The sequence below is a fragment of the Asparagus officinalis genome, chromosome 7, assembly GCF_001876935.1.
Source record: "Asparagus officinalis chromosome 7, Aspof.V1, whole genome shotgun sequence".
NCBI lineage: Eukaryota > Viridiplantae > Streptophyta > Magnoliopsida > Asparagales > Asparagaceae > Asparagus > Asparagus officinalis.
In genome coordinates this window covers 32,889,502-32,906,302 of record NC_033800.1, presented here as the reverse complement: position 1 = coordinate 32,906,302, position 16,801 = coordinate 32,889,502, and the positions used below count along the sequence as shown (strand labels likewise).

At 38.2% G+C, this 16,801-nt stretch overlaps 1 protein-coding gene across 1 annotated transcript; it reads right to left on the bottom strand.

Moving 5' to 3' along the window:
• Window positions 324–13,297, bottom strand: LOC109846930 (protein FAR1-RELATED SEQUENCE 5-like). Its single transcript, XM_020416170.1, has 6 exons — window positions 13,167–13,297; window positions 12,759–12,919; window positions 2,098–2,977; window positions 1,750–2,008; window positions 1,111–1,671; window positions 324–929 (listed from the first exon to the last, which is right to left on the bottom strand). The coding sequence occupies exons 1-6, from the start codon at window positions 13,295–13,297 to the stop codon at window positions 324–326; spliced, it is 2,598 nt and encodes an 865-aa protein (XP_020271759.1).

Here is a 16,801-nt window from a genome sequence, read left to right as displayed (position 1 = left end):
TCGAAATTCAATATCAGATAATCTAGATTCACTGCGATCAATCTAGATTCAATATAGTTAGTCCAGAATCGCTTAACGCGAATTAAATTCAAACTGATGACTGCATACAACGACTTTATCATACCTGCTTAAATAATACAACTAATAATAATGGAATTCACATGCTATATGAGTAGATCTCAATTCAATATACTAACATGACACAATGTAACCATGTAATTAATAATCTAGTAAATATATATAGTTAAGAATTACACAATTCAGTAATTTTAATAAGAAATGTATTCCTAAAAATGATTCTGTAACGAATTATGACAACTAAATTAAACATCACTCTGCTGTATTGTTTTCTTTAATGGGCATGTCCGTGCGTCATGGAAATCGATTTTTTTGCACATATTACACAGCCTTGGCACCTTTTTCTTTCGTTGAGTAATTGATTTCTCATAATCACCAACAATTCTCCGTCCACACCCCTTGTTTCTACCTTCAATGGGAGGTTTAACGATCACTTCCGCTGGTATTTTTGAGCCAACAAAAAACTCCATTACATCATTTTTGTTCTGTGTGTCAGATTTCCAACTAGATTCACGCAAACTGTGCTTCAACTCCTTCAACTTCCCTTCCAGGTAGTCAAGTCTCTCACCATCTAAACCTGCCAAACTCACACAGGATTGGAAATCATACCATATGTCATTCAACTTGCGATTTGTAACTTCAATTGCATTGCACTGTTCTGATATTTCCTTGAACTGCAATGAATGCCTCATCTCAGCACCTTTTGTCCATCGGTTCACAACAAGATGTCTTGGTATTTTTGTTACATCAGCTTGGTTCAGTGCAAAAAAACCATGTCTACATACTATACCTATTTTCTCAAACAGCCTACACGTACATTGCACGTCATTGTTCAAGTAAGCGTGTTTCACCTAAAATTCAAAAAACAATGTATATTAGCACCGAATAAAAAAAGAAAATGACAAGCGAATGAAATGGTCACTGAATCTCGATTCAGTGGTGTGAATCGAGATTCACTTCATTGAATCGCGATTCACTGCATTGAATCTGGATTCAATTTTTATTGTTTCAATCTCCATTATTAAGTTTTACCTCAAATATTTTTCCATGTCTCTTTTTGTCCTTTAAGGAAAAAATCTTCACAACATCTTCTTCTGATATACTGTCGATGCTCATATCATAACAGGATGACATTATCTCTTTCTGTACCTCATAAAACATTGTTCGAGTGTACAACTCTGCTGCATCCCTCTCCAATAACAATGGCGTGTCCATTCTTGGCATCGACTTTGTTCCTTCATAGTTTAATCTTGCGTTTGTATGCCTTTGCTTCTCCATAGCACTCTCGTATCGGAGATAAAATTCTGTCAATGTGTCAGATCTACGGTTGAATTTGTCAAAGAAACTGTTCTCACTCTCTGATATTGATGTAGTCCGCAATAAACCGGCCATTGGATCATCAGCATAATAGGCTGGAATCCATGACTCCCGAATGTTATACAGTTCACACAACCATTCATTACTTTCAAGCTTATATTCTTTCATAACATCTTTCCAACCGACTTCAAATGTTGCTGGATCTATATCTATACTCCAAATCAGTGCATTGATCTTCCTCTTGAAATCATCCATCTTCGAAATGCATTTTGCCAACTACAATATAAATATATAACGAAAGATTCAGTATTTGTCTAATGAGGATTCATTATATTTATATGTGGGATTCATTACCTTTTGGTTAAATTTCTTCATGATGTGCCACATGCACAAACGGTGACGTGCTTCTGTAAAGACGGTTGGTATAGCTTGCTTCATGGTAGGGCACTGATCTGTAACAATACACTTTGGCTCGCGAATCATGCATTTCATGAATACCTCAAAAATCCAGACATAGTTATCAATGTCCTCTTTAGCTATCAATCCTGCTGCAAATACAACACACTTCTTATAATTGTCGAGACCAGTAAATGGAACAAACTTCATGTTGTACCTATTGTATCACATACAAAAAATATAAGATTCACTATGATATATAATTACAATATTGAAAATAGTAAGAGATTAACTATAAAATCTTACTTGTTTGTGGAATATGTAGAGTCAAATGATATCACATCTCCAAATACATCGTAATTTCTTCGCCCAATAACATCTGCCCAAAAGATGCGAGTTAATCGACCGCCTTCATCAACTGCATAATCATAGAAAAATCCATCACTCATCTCCTTCTTATCCGTGAACTTCTCGATGATCATTTGAGCATCTCGATCACCAATATAAAGCTTCACATCCCTACTCCAATTTTTAAACTCGGTACACGTAGCACCAACATTAGAATAACTTCCACACAACTCCTTAGCAAAGTTATATGTTTTGTTAGGCCCCATGTTGGCTTTTGCTCCATCAAATACAAGTTTCTTATGTGCGAGACCGAGAACTCTATTTGACTTCAAAAATTGTTTCCCACTACCGGAGACCAAAAAATGAGAATGCTCTTCAACAAATGAGAGAACATTATATCCTTTCAAACCATCAAACTTAAACACGACTTTAGCTTTGCAACCACATCTACTAGATACAGTTCTCCTTCTCTTTTTCGAACTGCTACTAAAATCATCAAAATCAACATCCATCTTTGATTCATTGCTGCCAGCTCTACTGCAAACAATGTGTTTAAGAAGAACTGTACCGTCCTCATGTTTCTTCTCCGTATGCCGTCTGATCTCAAACCCACTTTTACGTCCATACTCTCGGTAAAACTCTATACCATCCTCTAGTAATCGGAAGCTTTGGTTTAGATAAGGTTTAAATTCAGCTCCAACCCGAGGTTTCCAATACATACCACCACCTGGTGATTCAAAAGGAATCGAGCTAACTTCGTCCATTCCATCTTCCCCAAAATCACTGTCCGATGCATTTATAACATGTGGTTCCTTAATTTGTTCATTGCTGCCAACAACTAAAAATAAAACAACATAAATAATATGGCTATATTTTGATATAATGAATCTGGATCCATGGCAATGAATCTCGATTCACTCAAGTGAATCTCGATTCACTATATTGAATCCATATTCACTTCATTAAACACGTGAATCCCTTTGAACACGTTCTAGTTATTAGAGAATGTAATGATTTTTCATAATGTATTCCCATGTTTTCTTTAGTGATTCTGGATTCAATGAATTCAAGCTCTCCAATTAAATTGGCATAAAATGTTCACGAATGTAAACTCCTAGATAATAAGTCATAGGACTAAGTTTTGATATATTGAATCGGGATTCATCGCAATGAATCTAGATTCACTGGAGTGAATCTCGATTAACTTTATTGAATTCATATCATTGCAAATTAATCTGGAGTGAATCTCGATTCACTGCATTGAATCCAGATTAACTGTAGTAAACAAATGAATAAATTATGAAAAACACTACAAACTCTAACACTGAATCTCGATTCAATGCAGTTAATCTAGATTAACAACTATAACGTGTTCAACTGAATTCAAACTCTCCATTTAAATCTCCATAAAATGTTTAAGAATGTAATCTCCTATATAATAATTCATATGACTAAGAATTTAAATACTGAATCGCGATTCATTACAATCAAAACAACTAGACACTACACACCTGAATTCAAACTCTCCATTTAAATCTCCATAAAATGTTTAAAAATGGCAAGATGCTGGACGATGAACGAGAGAGCTGAAGAACGCCGAACGAGAGCTGCTAGACGATGAACGAGAGCTGCTGGACGATGAACGAGAGCTGCAGGACGATGAACGAGAGAGCTGAAGAACGTTGAACGAGAGCTGCTGGACGATTTCTCGCTGAACGAGAGCTGAAGAAAGATGATCGACGAACGAGAGCTGCTGGACGAATTTCCGATTGAGAGAGAACTGTTCTTCGTGACTGTTGGGTTGCCTGAGCCGTGAGATTGCATAGGGAAATGGAGAACTCAATAACAGAAGCATTAATTACCTCTCTTTAGTGGACTGTTTACTTTACCAGATTATATTATATTTGCTTGAAGTTTACTTAAAACCAAGTACTTAATCATTGACTAAAGTTGTTATATATATGTCATAACCTACTCTTAGGTTTGTTCCCTCGTTTTCCCTAGGACCACGGACCCTTGCTTTGGTAGAAATGGAGAGAATAACAGGACCTAATTAAATTATAAGACAAGAAAACTTTTAGGACTTCCTAACGAAAATGAAGTGTCTAACTTTTTGCTAGCTAGTTTAGTTTCACAATGTTAATAAGCGAAGTCTGAACTCTGAGGCAATAAAAGAGTCGACAATGGATGGCAAGCAAGTTCATATGAAAAGCATGCTAAATTAATGGAATGTCACCAAACCTTGCCTTTTAATTGTTCCCATGACTTTATCATTGGAATAAATTAATGGAATGTGAGATGGAGATTGAATTATTAAAAAGAAATCAAATTCATGTTCTATTTTTTTGGATGAAAAACATGATGATGAGTATCCATATCTAAGGTCTAGATGGAGTAGCTAGGTAATGAAAAGGAAAAGGAAAGCAAGGAAATTATATAATTCACCTGTGCTTGTCATGTGCGCACCCACTAATGACGGATAAGTGCAAGAATTGTCAATATAGGTTCTGATCTTTTGCGCAAAGCTAAAGTTTAAAAAAATCATTAATGTGGCTGTCAATTTTGTTAGGGCAACTAATCGCCCTTTCTCACTAGTATTAGAGCAGCCGCATTATCCTTATCATTCTCACTTATAATACAGGCTAGCTAAGAAGGCCTAGCATCGATCGTCATTGTTAATTACACACGCAAACATTTGGATTACTCTTCAATGACTTTTAATAGGATATACATTAATTAATTTTGAAAATATATATTATACCCCCTCATTAGTTTTGATTTGGAAAGACTTTGCACAGAGTTTTAACTTTGTTCACAGGTGCGGAAAGGAGCAGGCCCACCCGAATCACCCGAATCACAGTTCTATAAAGTGAGCACCTAGGTTTTGGTGAATGTGTGTGCAAGAGAAAAGCAAGGGTAGGAGGTTTTGCGGCTGCAGTTGCGTGGAGCAAGAAAAAAAAATCGGTTTTTTTTTTCTCTTTTTCTTTTCGACTGCAGCAAGTGGCGGAGAGCAAGGACAGACTTTGGCGGCTATTCACAGAGAAATACAAAGTCTTTTTGCAGTTGTTCTTTGATTTGTGCTCCCCTTTTGAGAGAGATAATTGTGTGAGGGATCTGAGAGTTTGTGTGAGGGTTTAGATTGTGAGTGATTGTAAACCCTAGTTGTATCTCTCCCTCTAATAGTAGATCTCCCCCTCCTTGCCCCGTGGACGTAGGCAGTTTGCCGAACCACGTAAAATTTGTGTTCTTGTCGTGATTTGTAATAGCTTGTAGGATCCCTCGACAGGTCAGTCCTAGAACTGATGAGAGGAAGAGCCGATATCTCACTTGGTTGAGATATCCGCTTCAGATTCTTGTTTCCTTGGTGAGACGAGAATTCTTATCGATCTAATCTCTCTTGTTGTGCTGCCGAAGTGCTGCCGAAATTTCCGCTGCGCACAACAAGTGGTATCAGAGCTCCGGGTTGGACTTGGGAGCTTGTTTGAAAGATTCGCTGAAGGATTCTTATTTGAAGATTAGATCGACAACATGGGTGAAACAAGCACATCGGGATCGTCTCTTACGAAGACGATACATAGTTTGAGCATCAATAACATGAAGATTGATGTTCCGAAGTTCGACGGCAAGATTAACTTCAGATTGTGGAGATGTCAGGTGATGGACGCCTTGGACGCTCAGAATTTGGAGGAGACTCTTGAGTTACAAGAGAAACCTGCCGAGATGGAAGCTAAGGTTTGGAAGAAGATGAATAGTAGGGCGTGTGGAGTTATTCGGTCATGCTTGACTCCGGATCTTATTTATGACGTGATGAATGAGACGTCGGCGAAGAAGATGTGGGAAACACTCAATGAAAAGTATCTTACTAAGAGCATTGAGAATCGGCTTCACTTGAAGAAGAGGTTTTATCAGTTCAAGATGAAGAGGGGAGTTTCCATTAGGGAGCATGTTAATAACTTCACAAAGCTACTTTCAGACATGGCTAATGTGGATATCATGGTTGAGGATGAAGACAAGGCGATGCTACTTTTGTGTTCATTGCCCGATGATGATTATGGTACTTTTGTCCTAACTATGATTAATGGAAGAACTACTGTTAGTTATAAGAAGGTGACCTCAGCGTTAGTGAATTATGAGTTGAGGAAGAGTGTGGATGAGTCCTCCGAGAAGGCATTGGGAGATGCATTAGTAGTTCATGGTCGTGGTTCAAACCGAAGCAGAAGGTCGCAGTCTAGAGGTGCACATCGTGGGATTCGTAGGAATCAGTGTGCCTTTTGTAAAGAGGAAGGACATTATAAAGCCGAATGCCCAAAGTTAGATCGAGCCGAGAAGAACAAGGGGAAAGCTGTACAAGCTTCAGAGGTGAATGTTGTCAAGACTAGTGGCGACAATTTAGATTCGGATTCTTCGGGCTATTCGTTATCTGCACTACCGTCAGTTTGTGTTGCCAACTCTACCGAGTGGATGTTGGATTCGGGTGCTTCTTACCACGTTTGCCCTAGGAGGGATTGGTTCTCCAGCTTTCAGAAGTTGGAAAGAGAGGATGTTGTGCTCATGGGTAATGGACATGCATGCTCTATTGGTGGTATTGGTACTGTTCGTATTCAGATGTATGACGGAGTGATTCAGGAGTTGGATGAAGTGAGGTTCGTTCCATAGTTGTCGAAGAACATCATTTCACTAGGAGCTTTGGTGGCATCTGGCTATAAAGTGACCTTGGTGGATGCACGTTTGAAGGTCACATCGGGGTCCATGATTATGATGAAGGGCGTCAGAAGAAGTAATTTGTATTATTTGCTTGGAAGCACGACGATTGATAGGGAGATGATGACTTCATCTGATTCGGCTAGACTATGGCGTTGTTTGATGCTGGGTTATTTGATTGGTAATGCCGTGTATGGGTTATTGAGGAGTGCTTTGACCTGCAGTTTGAAGTCCTGTGAACCCATTGGTATGAGTGAGAAGACCGAGGTGGAGTTTGACACTTCTATCCATCATTCGAGGGGTTTTCTGAGGGGTGTTCATTCAGGCATTCGGGAGCCTTCCAAAGGAGCATCATTGGGAGGTAATCGGTATGTGGTTTCCGTAGTTGGGGATTGCTCTAGGCATTGGTGGGTTGCAACCAAGTCCCGTTGGTGTGAAGTCCTAGAAGCCCGCAACAGATGGAGGAAGTGTGTTGGTAGAAAGGTAACCCGACGTTCTGATTATGGTAGGGGTTCTTTCTTGCATTTGTGCCGAGCTCACGGTAATAGAAGACACTTCATTAGTGTCAAAACTTTGAGGCGATGAGGCGAGCGGTGTTTGATGTCGAGCATTGGCATTGGTGTGCGGGCTACGACATGTTTGGGCCATCTTATGTATAGGTTGCCGACTGCTGCATATAGAGATTTTGGATCTGGTGGAGCTGCTTCAGATTTTGGGTTGCGTCGGATGTTTAGCTATCCAGCACTTGGTCACATCGTGGATGTGAGATTTGATCCGATAGCACATTTGGGATTCAGAGGCATGTTTGATTATCAGGTATTGGCTTCTGACTTTGTTCTGAGCAGGTATGTCACGTTTGACTCTCGGCAGGTGGAGAGTGGTGATCAGATCAGTAGGACATCGCAGCGGGTGGAGAGTGATATTACTCCACGTTGGGTGGAAACTTCAGATCATACTATATCATTTGGGATTCCAGCTGATGTGACACAGATTGGGAATCGTGTTGATTTGGATGCAGATGATAGGTTGATTGATTCGAGTGCAGCTGATAGATGTAGTCTAGACATGGCCGTTGGTTCATCTCAGGTGGAGGTGTTTGGATTATTTCAGTTTAGGGCCATTGGAGGTGCTATCAGCCGCAGACTTGATCGTGATATTGGAGAAGGGTTGCGAACTCTTCTAGTGGATTGAGGCTTTTGGAGGCCATTTGGGTGAACTACGTTCGGCTTGATTCCTTGGGCAAGAGGATACGTAGGCAGTCTTTATGATGCAGCCGGGTTTGGATTAGTTGATGGGGGTGAGATCGATTTGGTGAGCGACATCGACATTTGGGGTGAGTGTTCGCACTCCCATTTGGGTCTCAGCAAGTGAGGCATTTGGTGTAGTCGGTGTAGGCTCAGTTTGATTGGTGAGTAGACACTATTTGGTTTGGGTTGAGTGTTCGCACTCCCATTTGGGTCTCGACCTGTTGTGGATGGAGTCCGTTGTCATGAGTCCGTTGCCATGACGTACTGGATGCAACAAGTGAGACATTTGATGTGGTCAGTGTCGGCTCAGTTTTTTTTTGGTAGAAAATTTCACCGATGTGGAGAATTGTGAGCACGTGGGGTCCAACATACCCACGTGAACAAAGAACTTTGTTCACAGGTGCGGAAAGGAGCAGGCCCACCCGAATCACCCGAATCACAGTTCTATAAAGTGAGCACCTAGGTTTTCGTGAATGTGTGTGCAGGAGAAAAGCAAGGGTAGGAGGTTTTGCGGCTGCAGTTGCGTGGAGCAAGAAAAAAAAATCGGTTTTTTTTTCTCTTTTTCTTTTCGACTGCAGCAAGTGGCAGAGAGCAAGGACAGACTTTGGCGGCTATTCACAGAGAAATACAAAGTCTTTTTGCAGTTGTTCTTTGATTTGTGCTCCCCTTTTGAGAGAGATAGTTGTGTGAGGGATCTGAGAGTTTGTGTGAGGGTTTAGATTGTGAGTGATTGTAAACCCTTGTTGTATCTCTCCCTCTAATAGTAGATCTCCCCCTCCTTGCCCCGTGGACGTAGGCAGTTTGCCGAACCACGTAAAATTTGTGTTCTTGTCGTGATTTGTAATAGCTTGTAGGATCCCTCGACAGGTCAGTCCTAGAACTGATGAGAGGAAGAGCCGATATCTCACTTGGTTGAGATATCCGCTTCAGATTCTTGTTTCCTTAGTGAGACTGGAATTCTTATCGATCTAATCTCTCTTGTTGTGCTGCCGAAGTGCTGCCGAAATTTCCGCTGCGCACAACAATTATTTTTGTCATAGTTTTGTAGTTACATTTTGTTATGAATATAGTTTTTATATACTTTTGCATGAATGTACCGCGAAAGCATTTTCTGTACAGCTCAGATTTTCGTAATATATAGTTGAATCATAAGAGCTGAATCAAAAAGAAAAATCAATTTAGGGAGACAATCGAAATTGGCTACATTTTTTATGCTAGCAATCATTAACTTATTATGAGAATCATACCACAACTTATCGCAAGCTGTGGTTTGCTATCTTTAAAATATGTTTCAAAGTGTTGGCGCATGTGGCTAAATCTAGAATAAAACAGATATAAATTAGAGAGAACTGAAAGAAAGTTGAAGTGCTATATTTTAAAACTTTTTCAAGTTAGTTGTTGTGTGTTTGTAAAACGTTGTGCTTAAAGCAATATTTGGCCAACTCCGGTGCAATGATCCCAAGGCTAAATTGCTTTCAGGAACAACAGTACAGTACAATGGTGTGCACCAACCAAGTACTATCAAGATCTCCTCGATCTATAAGACTTTTCGGTCAAGGTAATGATCTTCTCGATCTGTTAAAACCTTTTGGTTCAAAACCTTTCAGTTCAGACAAATATCTTTCGATCTTTAATAACCTTTCAGTTCAGACAAAAGATCTTTTAATCTGTAATAACATTTCAGTTCGGAGCTATGTTCCTTTGGGCACAGACTAAAGTTTGCACGCTTTTAAACTCTACAGCAGCACAAGAGCTTAACAGATTCATTATGTTCAAGTTTTACAACACTTCAGTTTTTTTCGTCTCTCAAGCTAGAGCTGTCCTAAGGGGCACTATTTATAGGCCTTTAAGGCCAGCTCAAGGATCACCCACAGTCAATTTGACAGTTACAAATCATAATGATAATTATGATTGTAACAACAAATGACTTAATTATTCTAACTGCTGCATGCAGTTACGTTTGAACGCGATGGTCGTGTTTCTACGCAATGCGAGAGTCGTATCGTGCCTCACGAACACGAGGCTCGGACCCTCGCCGGAACATATTGTATATATTTATAAGTTATAACTTGAGAGAGAGAGAATCGCATAAGTAGTCGTTGCCCGTTGGGCCAATGGAGAAAAAGTAGCCGTTATAATATACTATACTTATATATACTTATATACTAAGAGAGAGAGAGTACACACACACATATTATACATATATAAGAGAGAGTATACTTATATAAGAGGGAGTATACATATATAAGAGAGAATATACTTATATATACATATATACTAAGAGAGAGAGTATATTAATATATATACACACACATATATTATACATATATAAGAGAGTGTATACTTATATATTCGCCGGAACGCGAGGGTCGCACCCTTGCGCGAACGCGAGGGTCGCGTTCCCTCGCGCGAACGCGAGGGTCGCGTTCCCTCGCGTGAACGCGATGGTCGCACCCTCGGGCGAATGTGAGGGGGTGCGTTCCCTCTCGTGAAACGCATGAACGCGAGGGTCACCTGCGAATGCGAAGCTCGCCCGCATGCTGTAAAACAGCTTGCGAGGTAGCCTGCGTGGTGCAAAGTGCGCCTTACAAAGCGCTACTTAGCACCTCAACCCGATTTGTCCTGATCCCCAGCCCATTGGCCCACGGTCCACTGCCCACGAGCCCAAGGCCCATGACCCACGACCCACTAGTACTTATGAGGGGTTAATTAATTTATTTAAGACAAAACAATTTTCAGCTTGCCTATGGCAAGCCTTGAACTGAGGACCTTTTAAAACACAAAAACTTTTATTTTTCACTACGCTATTAAGGATTTCTGAAAAATACCAGTAGTTAGTAAATATATAGTTTGAAAACTTATTTTGGAAAGCGATTTTGACCAATAAATCCAACACAAAGGTCATTAGTAAGAGCAAGTTTAGTCACCCAAGAGGTTCTAACTCAATTAATAAGTTGCTTTTAAGTAGTACTTCAAGCCCTCAAATTCGACTCTCTTAAAAAGCATACATAAAAATTCAATTTCCTAAAACATTCTAGGTTGTGCATTAAGGGGGAGGGCTTAGCCACGCCTAGGGGTTTGATATCTATAGTTCCAAAGATCATGAGTGTTATGGTGTTCATTCACCCAAGATACATATATTTGTAAAATAATACAATGAGAATCCTAGCAAAACAAACCCAACCTTTTAGCCGACTCCCACAGTCGCCTCTCGGCCTTAGGGGAAGGAAAGCTCTAGTCAACTCCCAAGAGTTCTAGGCATACGACTCCTCAGTCGATGTAACAACCGTAATTTTTCGATACGTATTTAAATAAATTTTCTAGTATTTAAAATGTTAAATTTTATCTTATTAATATTTTTCCTAATTTCTGGAATTTTTTGAGTTTTCAAAATAAATAAATAATAAAATATATAGTCTTGTATTTTTAATTCTACTAAATATTAATTTACGGTTTAGTGATTTTTATATATAATCATTTGGTGATTAATATTATTAATGACCTTGTTATTATTGATGTAAACTTGAGTATAGTACAGTAGTATATAAATATTAATAAAAAAAGATTTTTGGTTGATTATTAATTATTAATATAATTCAGAATATTATGTGAAATTTTCAAATTTTCCCTCCAGTTGTTCGATGGTCTTAGCTTACTTTTGTAGTTCTTTCTTTTTCATTGATCGATGTATTTTTGTATCTCATCAGCATTCATTTGTTCAGTTTTGTATAAGGGTACGTTTGACCCATATTTTATGTCTGGGATGATTTACCATTGATGATATGTCTATTTTTATTCTGGGTTGTCTTTATATTCTTGCTATGTGTGATCGGGGACCTGTGACTTTGTATTGTACTTATTTCCAGACGCTTAGCGTATTGGATTGAGAAGAAAAGAAAAGAAAATAGAAAAAAAAATGATAGTATATATATATTTCTTCTCAATCTAATACGTCGCGGGCTTGTTCACGTTCCAGTTCCCGTGTATTTTGGGAAGCGGGGCGTGACAGTCGAATTTTAAGCTCTTGGCTCTTTATCAAGGTAAGCCCAAGGTACATCATATGGTCGAATCCTCCAATGCAACTCGACCATCATGGCTCATTACAAGACCTTGGTACCTTATCAGGGATAAACCCAAGGCACAATCACAAAGGCCTCGGCCCCCACCGTTTCATCAAGCCGACTCTCCTGAGTCGACACCAAAGGCGATATTGATCAGGACGAGAGATCCTGACCTCCCATACAAGTCGACATCTTTACATCGACTCGAGAGACGATTATTAGCTGAGACGAGATGACATTCCAACCAGTCGGACAGACCGATGTTCCTGAGTCGACGCGAAAGGCGGAATCAGTCGACCCTTCATAACCGAGACGACTCCTCAAGAGTCCGCCCGACCACTTACTCAGCTGTTTACTAAACCATAAGTTCACTCGACTACCTAGTCGACAAACCACAAGGACGATTCAAAGATTGACGCCTCTTTGCCAAGAGGATAAGATCAAACTGAGTTTCCCTTCGGATATGCACTAGCTCTCTAATCGACGCCACAACACTGACTTGTCCTATCAAGGCCACAGCTCTGACACTTCTTGTGACTTAGAAGCCAACCTGCTCATACTTCACTCACAAGTCGCTTCCCGGATATTATAGAGACGTCTTCTCCCATACCGAAGTGACTTCCCCTCCAGTCGCCAGCCGACACCTGTATAATGAGGGATGATTCAGTATGCCCACGTGCCTTCTGCCACATCCATCTATCATTTTCCGGATATTGCGGAGACGTCCTCTCCCATACCGAAGTGACTTCCCCTTTGATCGCAAGTTGACATCTGTCAAGCAAGGGAGACCCCTATTATCAGCTCACCTCACCACTTCATATAGAGGTATAACCCTAATTAGCAAGAGGGGACAAATAATAATAAAAGTCTCCTCTAAACTCCTTCCATGAGAGAAGAACTGACACAATTCTTCAAAAAACACAGAGGAACTCACGTAGATCCTCTAGGCATGCACATTGCTACCTTAAGAACCATATCAGTTCATAACCTTCCCCTTTTCTACTCGAGTTTCACTAACTTGACCATCGGAGGAACCACGGGGGAACCGGTCCCCGCCCTCTCACGGGTTCTTTTTGTCTGTGCAGCATGGACATCAAGCCTTCGTTCAAGAACCAGACATAAAGTCGAAGAAGGGAGCGGGCCCTCCATCATTCTTCATCATCCCGTAACAATCGTTGTCTAGATTAATTGGCTGTTTGATATTGAGCATCAACAACGAGGAGGTTCCCATCAAAAAATAAAAAATAATTTTTTTTATAGAGACAAGTTTAATCTAAGAAACCGATGAGATCAATTTGAGGTTACATCCATGTGGCGTTAAAAGCTCAAACTCAGAATGTCAATGGCGTCATTGAAAGCATGTCCTAGCTGTATGCCTAATTTCCTTGATCTTGATGCAAGATTATCTATTAATTTAGGGGCATAAGGTTCTTGCAGTGCATTTATTAGAGCTGATAAGATACTTTGACAAATGAACATCAATAACTTAATGCGTGTATATTGGTCTAAAATAAAGAAAATGATAAAAAAAAGACTTATGCATTAAATACGTATTTACTCATATACAAGCATATATCAAACATTGTAATTTCTTTTTGAATAAGTAAAAGGTTTATTTTAATTTCTTTTCTCAACTTTTAGGTCCTTAATTTTGTGTACTTTGCATCAAATATTAATATTTTAAAAAATGAAAATATGGGATGAAAATTGATTTAGTTAATTGCCTTAATTAAATAAACAACATCCATTAACAACTATGTATACTTAATTTAATGCAAAAAATCATCAACAGATAGAGGACAGCATTGAAGCGTATCGTGAACAATTTCCAAACTACAAACAGATGTACGTCTTCGGTGGCTCACCAAAAAAAAGTCCTAGGTGGGTCAAAGGTAGACGACCTATCCATCCGGGTCGGCTGGCCTGGCCCGAAAATCCGGGCTCGGGTCGGGCAAAACCGGGTCCGGGCCCTGCCGGCCAGCTTTATTTTTTTTAATTTTTTTTAATCAAATTTTTTAAATTTTATTTAAATTTTAAATTATAAAAAAATTAATAAAAAAACAATAATTTTATTAATTACTTAAAATGACATAAATTACAAATAAAAATTTATAAAAATAAATTCTTTATTAATAATGAATAAATCATTTACAAGTTACAAGTATAAATTTATTTTGGAATTCATCGCATCACAATAGATAAGTACATCCCAACTAGGTTTTTTTAAAATTTTTTTCTTTTCTTTTCTTTTAAATAAAAAAATACTAAAAATTAGTTTAATATTATTATATTTTATATAATTATGTATTAGTATATACTTACAAATTATTATGTAACTATATATTATATATACATATATTATATGTAAATATATTGTATATATTTATAAGTTATAACTTGAGAGAGAGAGAATCGCATAAGTAGTCGTTGCCCGTTGGGCCAATGGGGAAGAAGTAGCCGTTGTAATATACTATACTTATATATACTTATATACTAAGAGAGAGAGAGTACACACACACATATATAAAAGAGTATACTTATATAATAGGGAGTATACATATATAAGAGAGAGTATACTTATATATACATATATACTAAGAGAGAGAGTATATTAGTATATATATATACACACACATATATTATACATATATAAGAGAGTGTATACTTATATATACTTATATAAGAGAGAGTATACACTTATATATACTTATATAAGAGAGAGTATACACTTATATATACTTATATAAGAGAGAGTATACACTTATATATACTTATATAAGAGAGAGTATACTTATATATACTTATATACTAAGAGAGAGTATATATATACACACATATGACATATTATACATATATAGAAATATATTATATATACATATATTATATATATACATATATTATACATATATAAAAATATATTATATATACATATATTATACATATTATATATATTTATATATACATATATTATACATATATAATACATATAAAAAATAAAAAAATAAAAAAAATAAAAAATTTTATTTCGGGCCGGGCCGGGCACCAAAAAGGCGTTTACTTGAGTATGGGATAACTTTTTTCATGAAAAATGATACAGGCACACCCTCAGGCACACCACCAACCACACATCCTCTCTATCTACAGTGCAGGGGGCCCCACATCAGATTTTTTTTAAAAATCTGATGTGATGCCCCCTGCACTGTAGATAGAGAGGGGGTGTGGTTGGTGGTGTGCCTGAGGGTGTGCCTGTAGCGCCTCCCTATATCCACCGATCTCTCTCTCTGAATAAATTTATGCCAATGGAATCTTCAACGGTTCAACCTTAACTCAAAAGTGACGTGATGTCATTCAAAAAAAAAAAAAAAGTGACGTGTGATGGGAGAGGGGAGAAAGAAAATCTTCAAATTTGAGGAACGAAAAGATCAGCTCGCGAAGCTTTTAGTTCGCGTGTAAATTTACATGTAATGGCTGCGGCTTCGGCATGGCTTTTTTTAAAGAGAGGAGAGGAGGAGTTTGAGAGGTGACAATGCTAACCATTCTAGTTAAAATTGTGTTTGTTTAAAATTTTGAGTGAGGGGATGGATTGGAAGGGTTAAAAAGATACAAATTTCATTACTTTATTAACCCTCTAAAAGTATTAACCCTCTAAAAGTAAACGGATTGGGAGAGGAGAGGTTGGATTTTAAGTAAATTGCTCCATTCCCTTCTTATTTTCTATTCTAAACAAACACAATTAGTTCTATCACTCTCTCTTCCTCTCCATTCCCTAATTGTCTATCCAAACATAATTAGTTACACTACACTCATTTCATCTCCTTTTCCACACCTAGGATTTAGTTCAATCATTCCTCTCCCCTACCCTCTTCTCTATAGTAAACCCCCAAAACTTTCAAAGCCACACTAAATTCCCAATTGTTGGATCTGAGATGCAAGCCTAGAGGGAGGGTAAATAGGATTACTATAATTTTTTGACTAAACTCAGAATATGCAGGGAAAAAATATATATGTGAAAAACTGAAAGCAACAAACACATGAACACACGAGATTTTTATAGTGGTTTGGATCAAAATCCTACATCTACACTTCCTTCTAGCGAAGGGCCTTCTTCACTATGACTGGAGTTCTCCTGAATCACAATATGATTCAGTAGGTTTTACAAACAAGACCCTAAAATCTACCTTAAACTAGTCGAGATACCCAACTCCTCATAATGACCAGAAGAACATAGTGCTAGCTAGCCACATTTAATTATTCTGGCTTGAGCACGCCAACCCTTAATTATCCTAACTTGAGTACGCTAATAAACTCACAAGTTTGAAATATAAAACTAACCCTAAAAATAACTAAAGCGCAATTGAAAATATCTTACAGCCATTTTAAAACAAATCGTTCTTCAAACCGATGTCGATGATGATCCGTGAAGAAGCGATGTTGAAGTTGAATGGAAAAGATACTCCTTCTAGCTGAAAAAAATCTTTCGAGAGGTTGGAATTGTTGGGGATTCAAAACAATCAAATCGAACCATTACCCTTCCGGACCTTATTAGAAAGTTGAGTAAGAAAGAAATTCACCACAAATTAAAGATAAAAACTTACAGAAATAAGAACAAGAGAGAACACACGAATTTAACGAGGTTCGGCAACTTGCCTACGT

Coding starts and splice junctions, on each gene's coding strand:
- LOC109846930 (XM_020416170.1), bottom strand. CDS start 13,297: ATGGAGGGCCCGCTCCCTTCTTCGACTTTATGTCTGGTTCTTGAACGA. Junction 2,978..12,758: donor CTGGAGGGGAAGTCACTTCG/GTATGGGAGAAG, acceptor TTTTATTTTTAG/TTGTTGGCAGCAATGAACAA. Junction 1,672..1,749: donor TGAAGAAATTTAACCAAAAG/GTAATGAATCCC, acceptor TTTATATTGTAG/TTGGCAAAATGCATTTCGAA.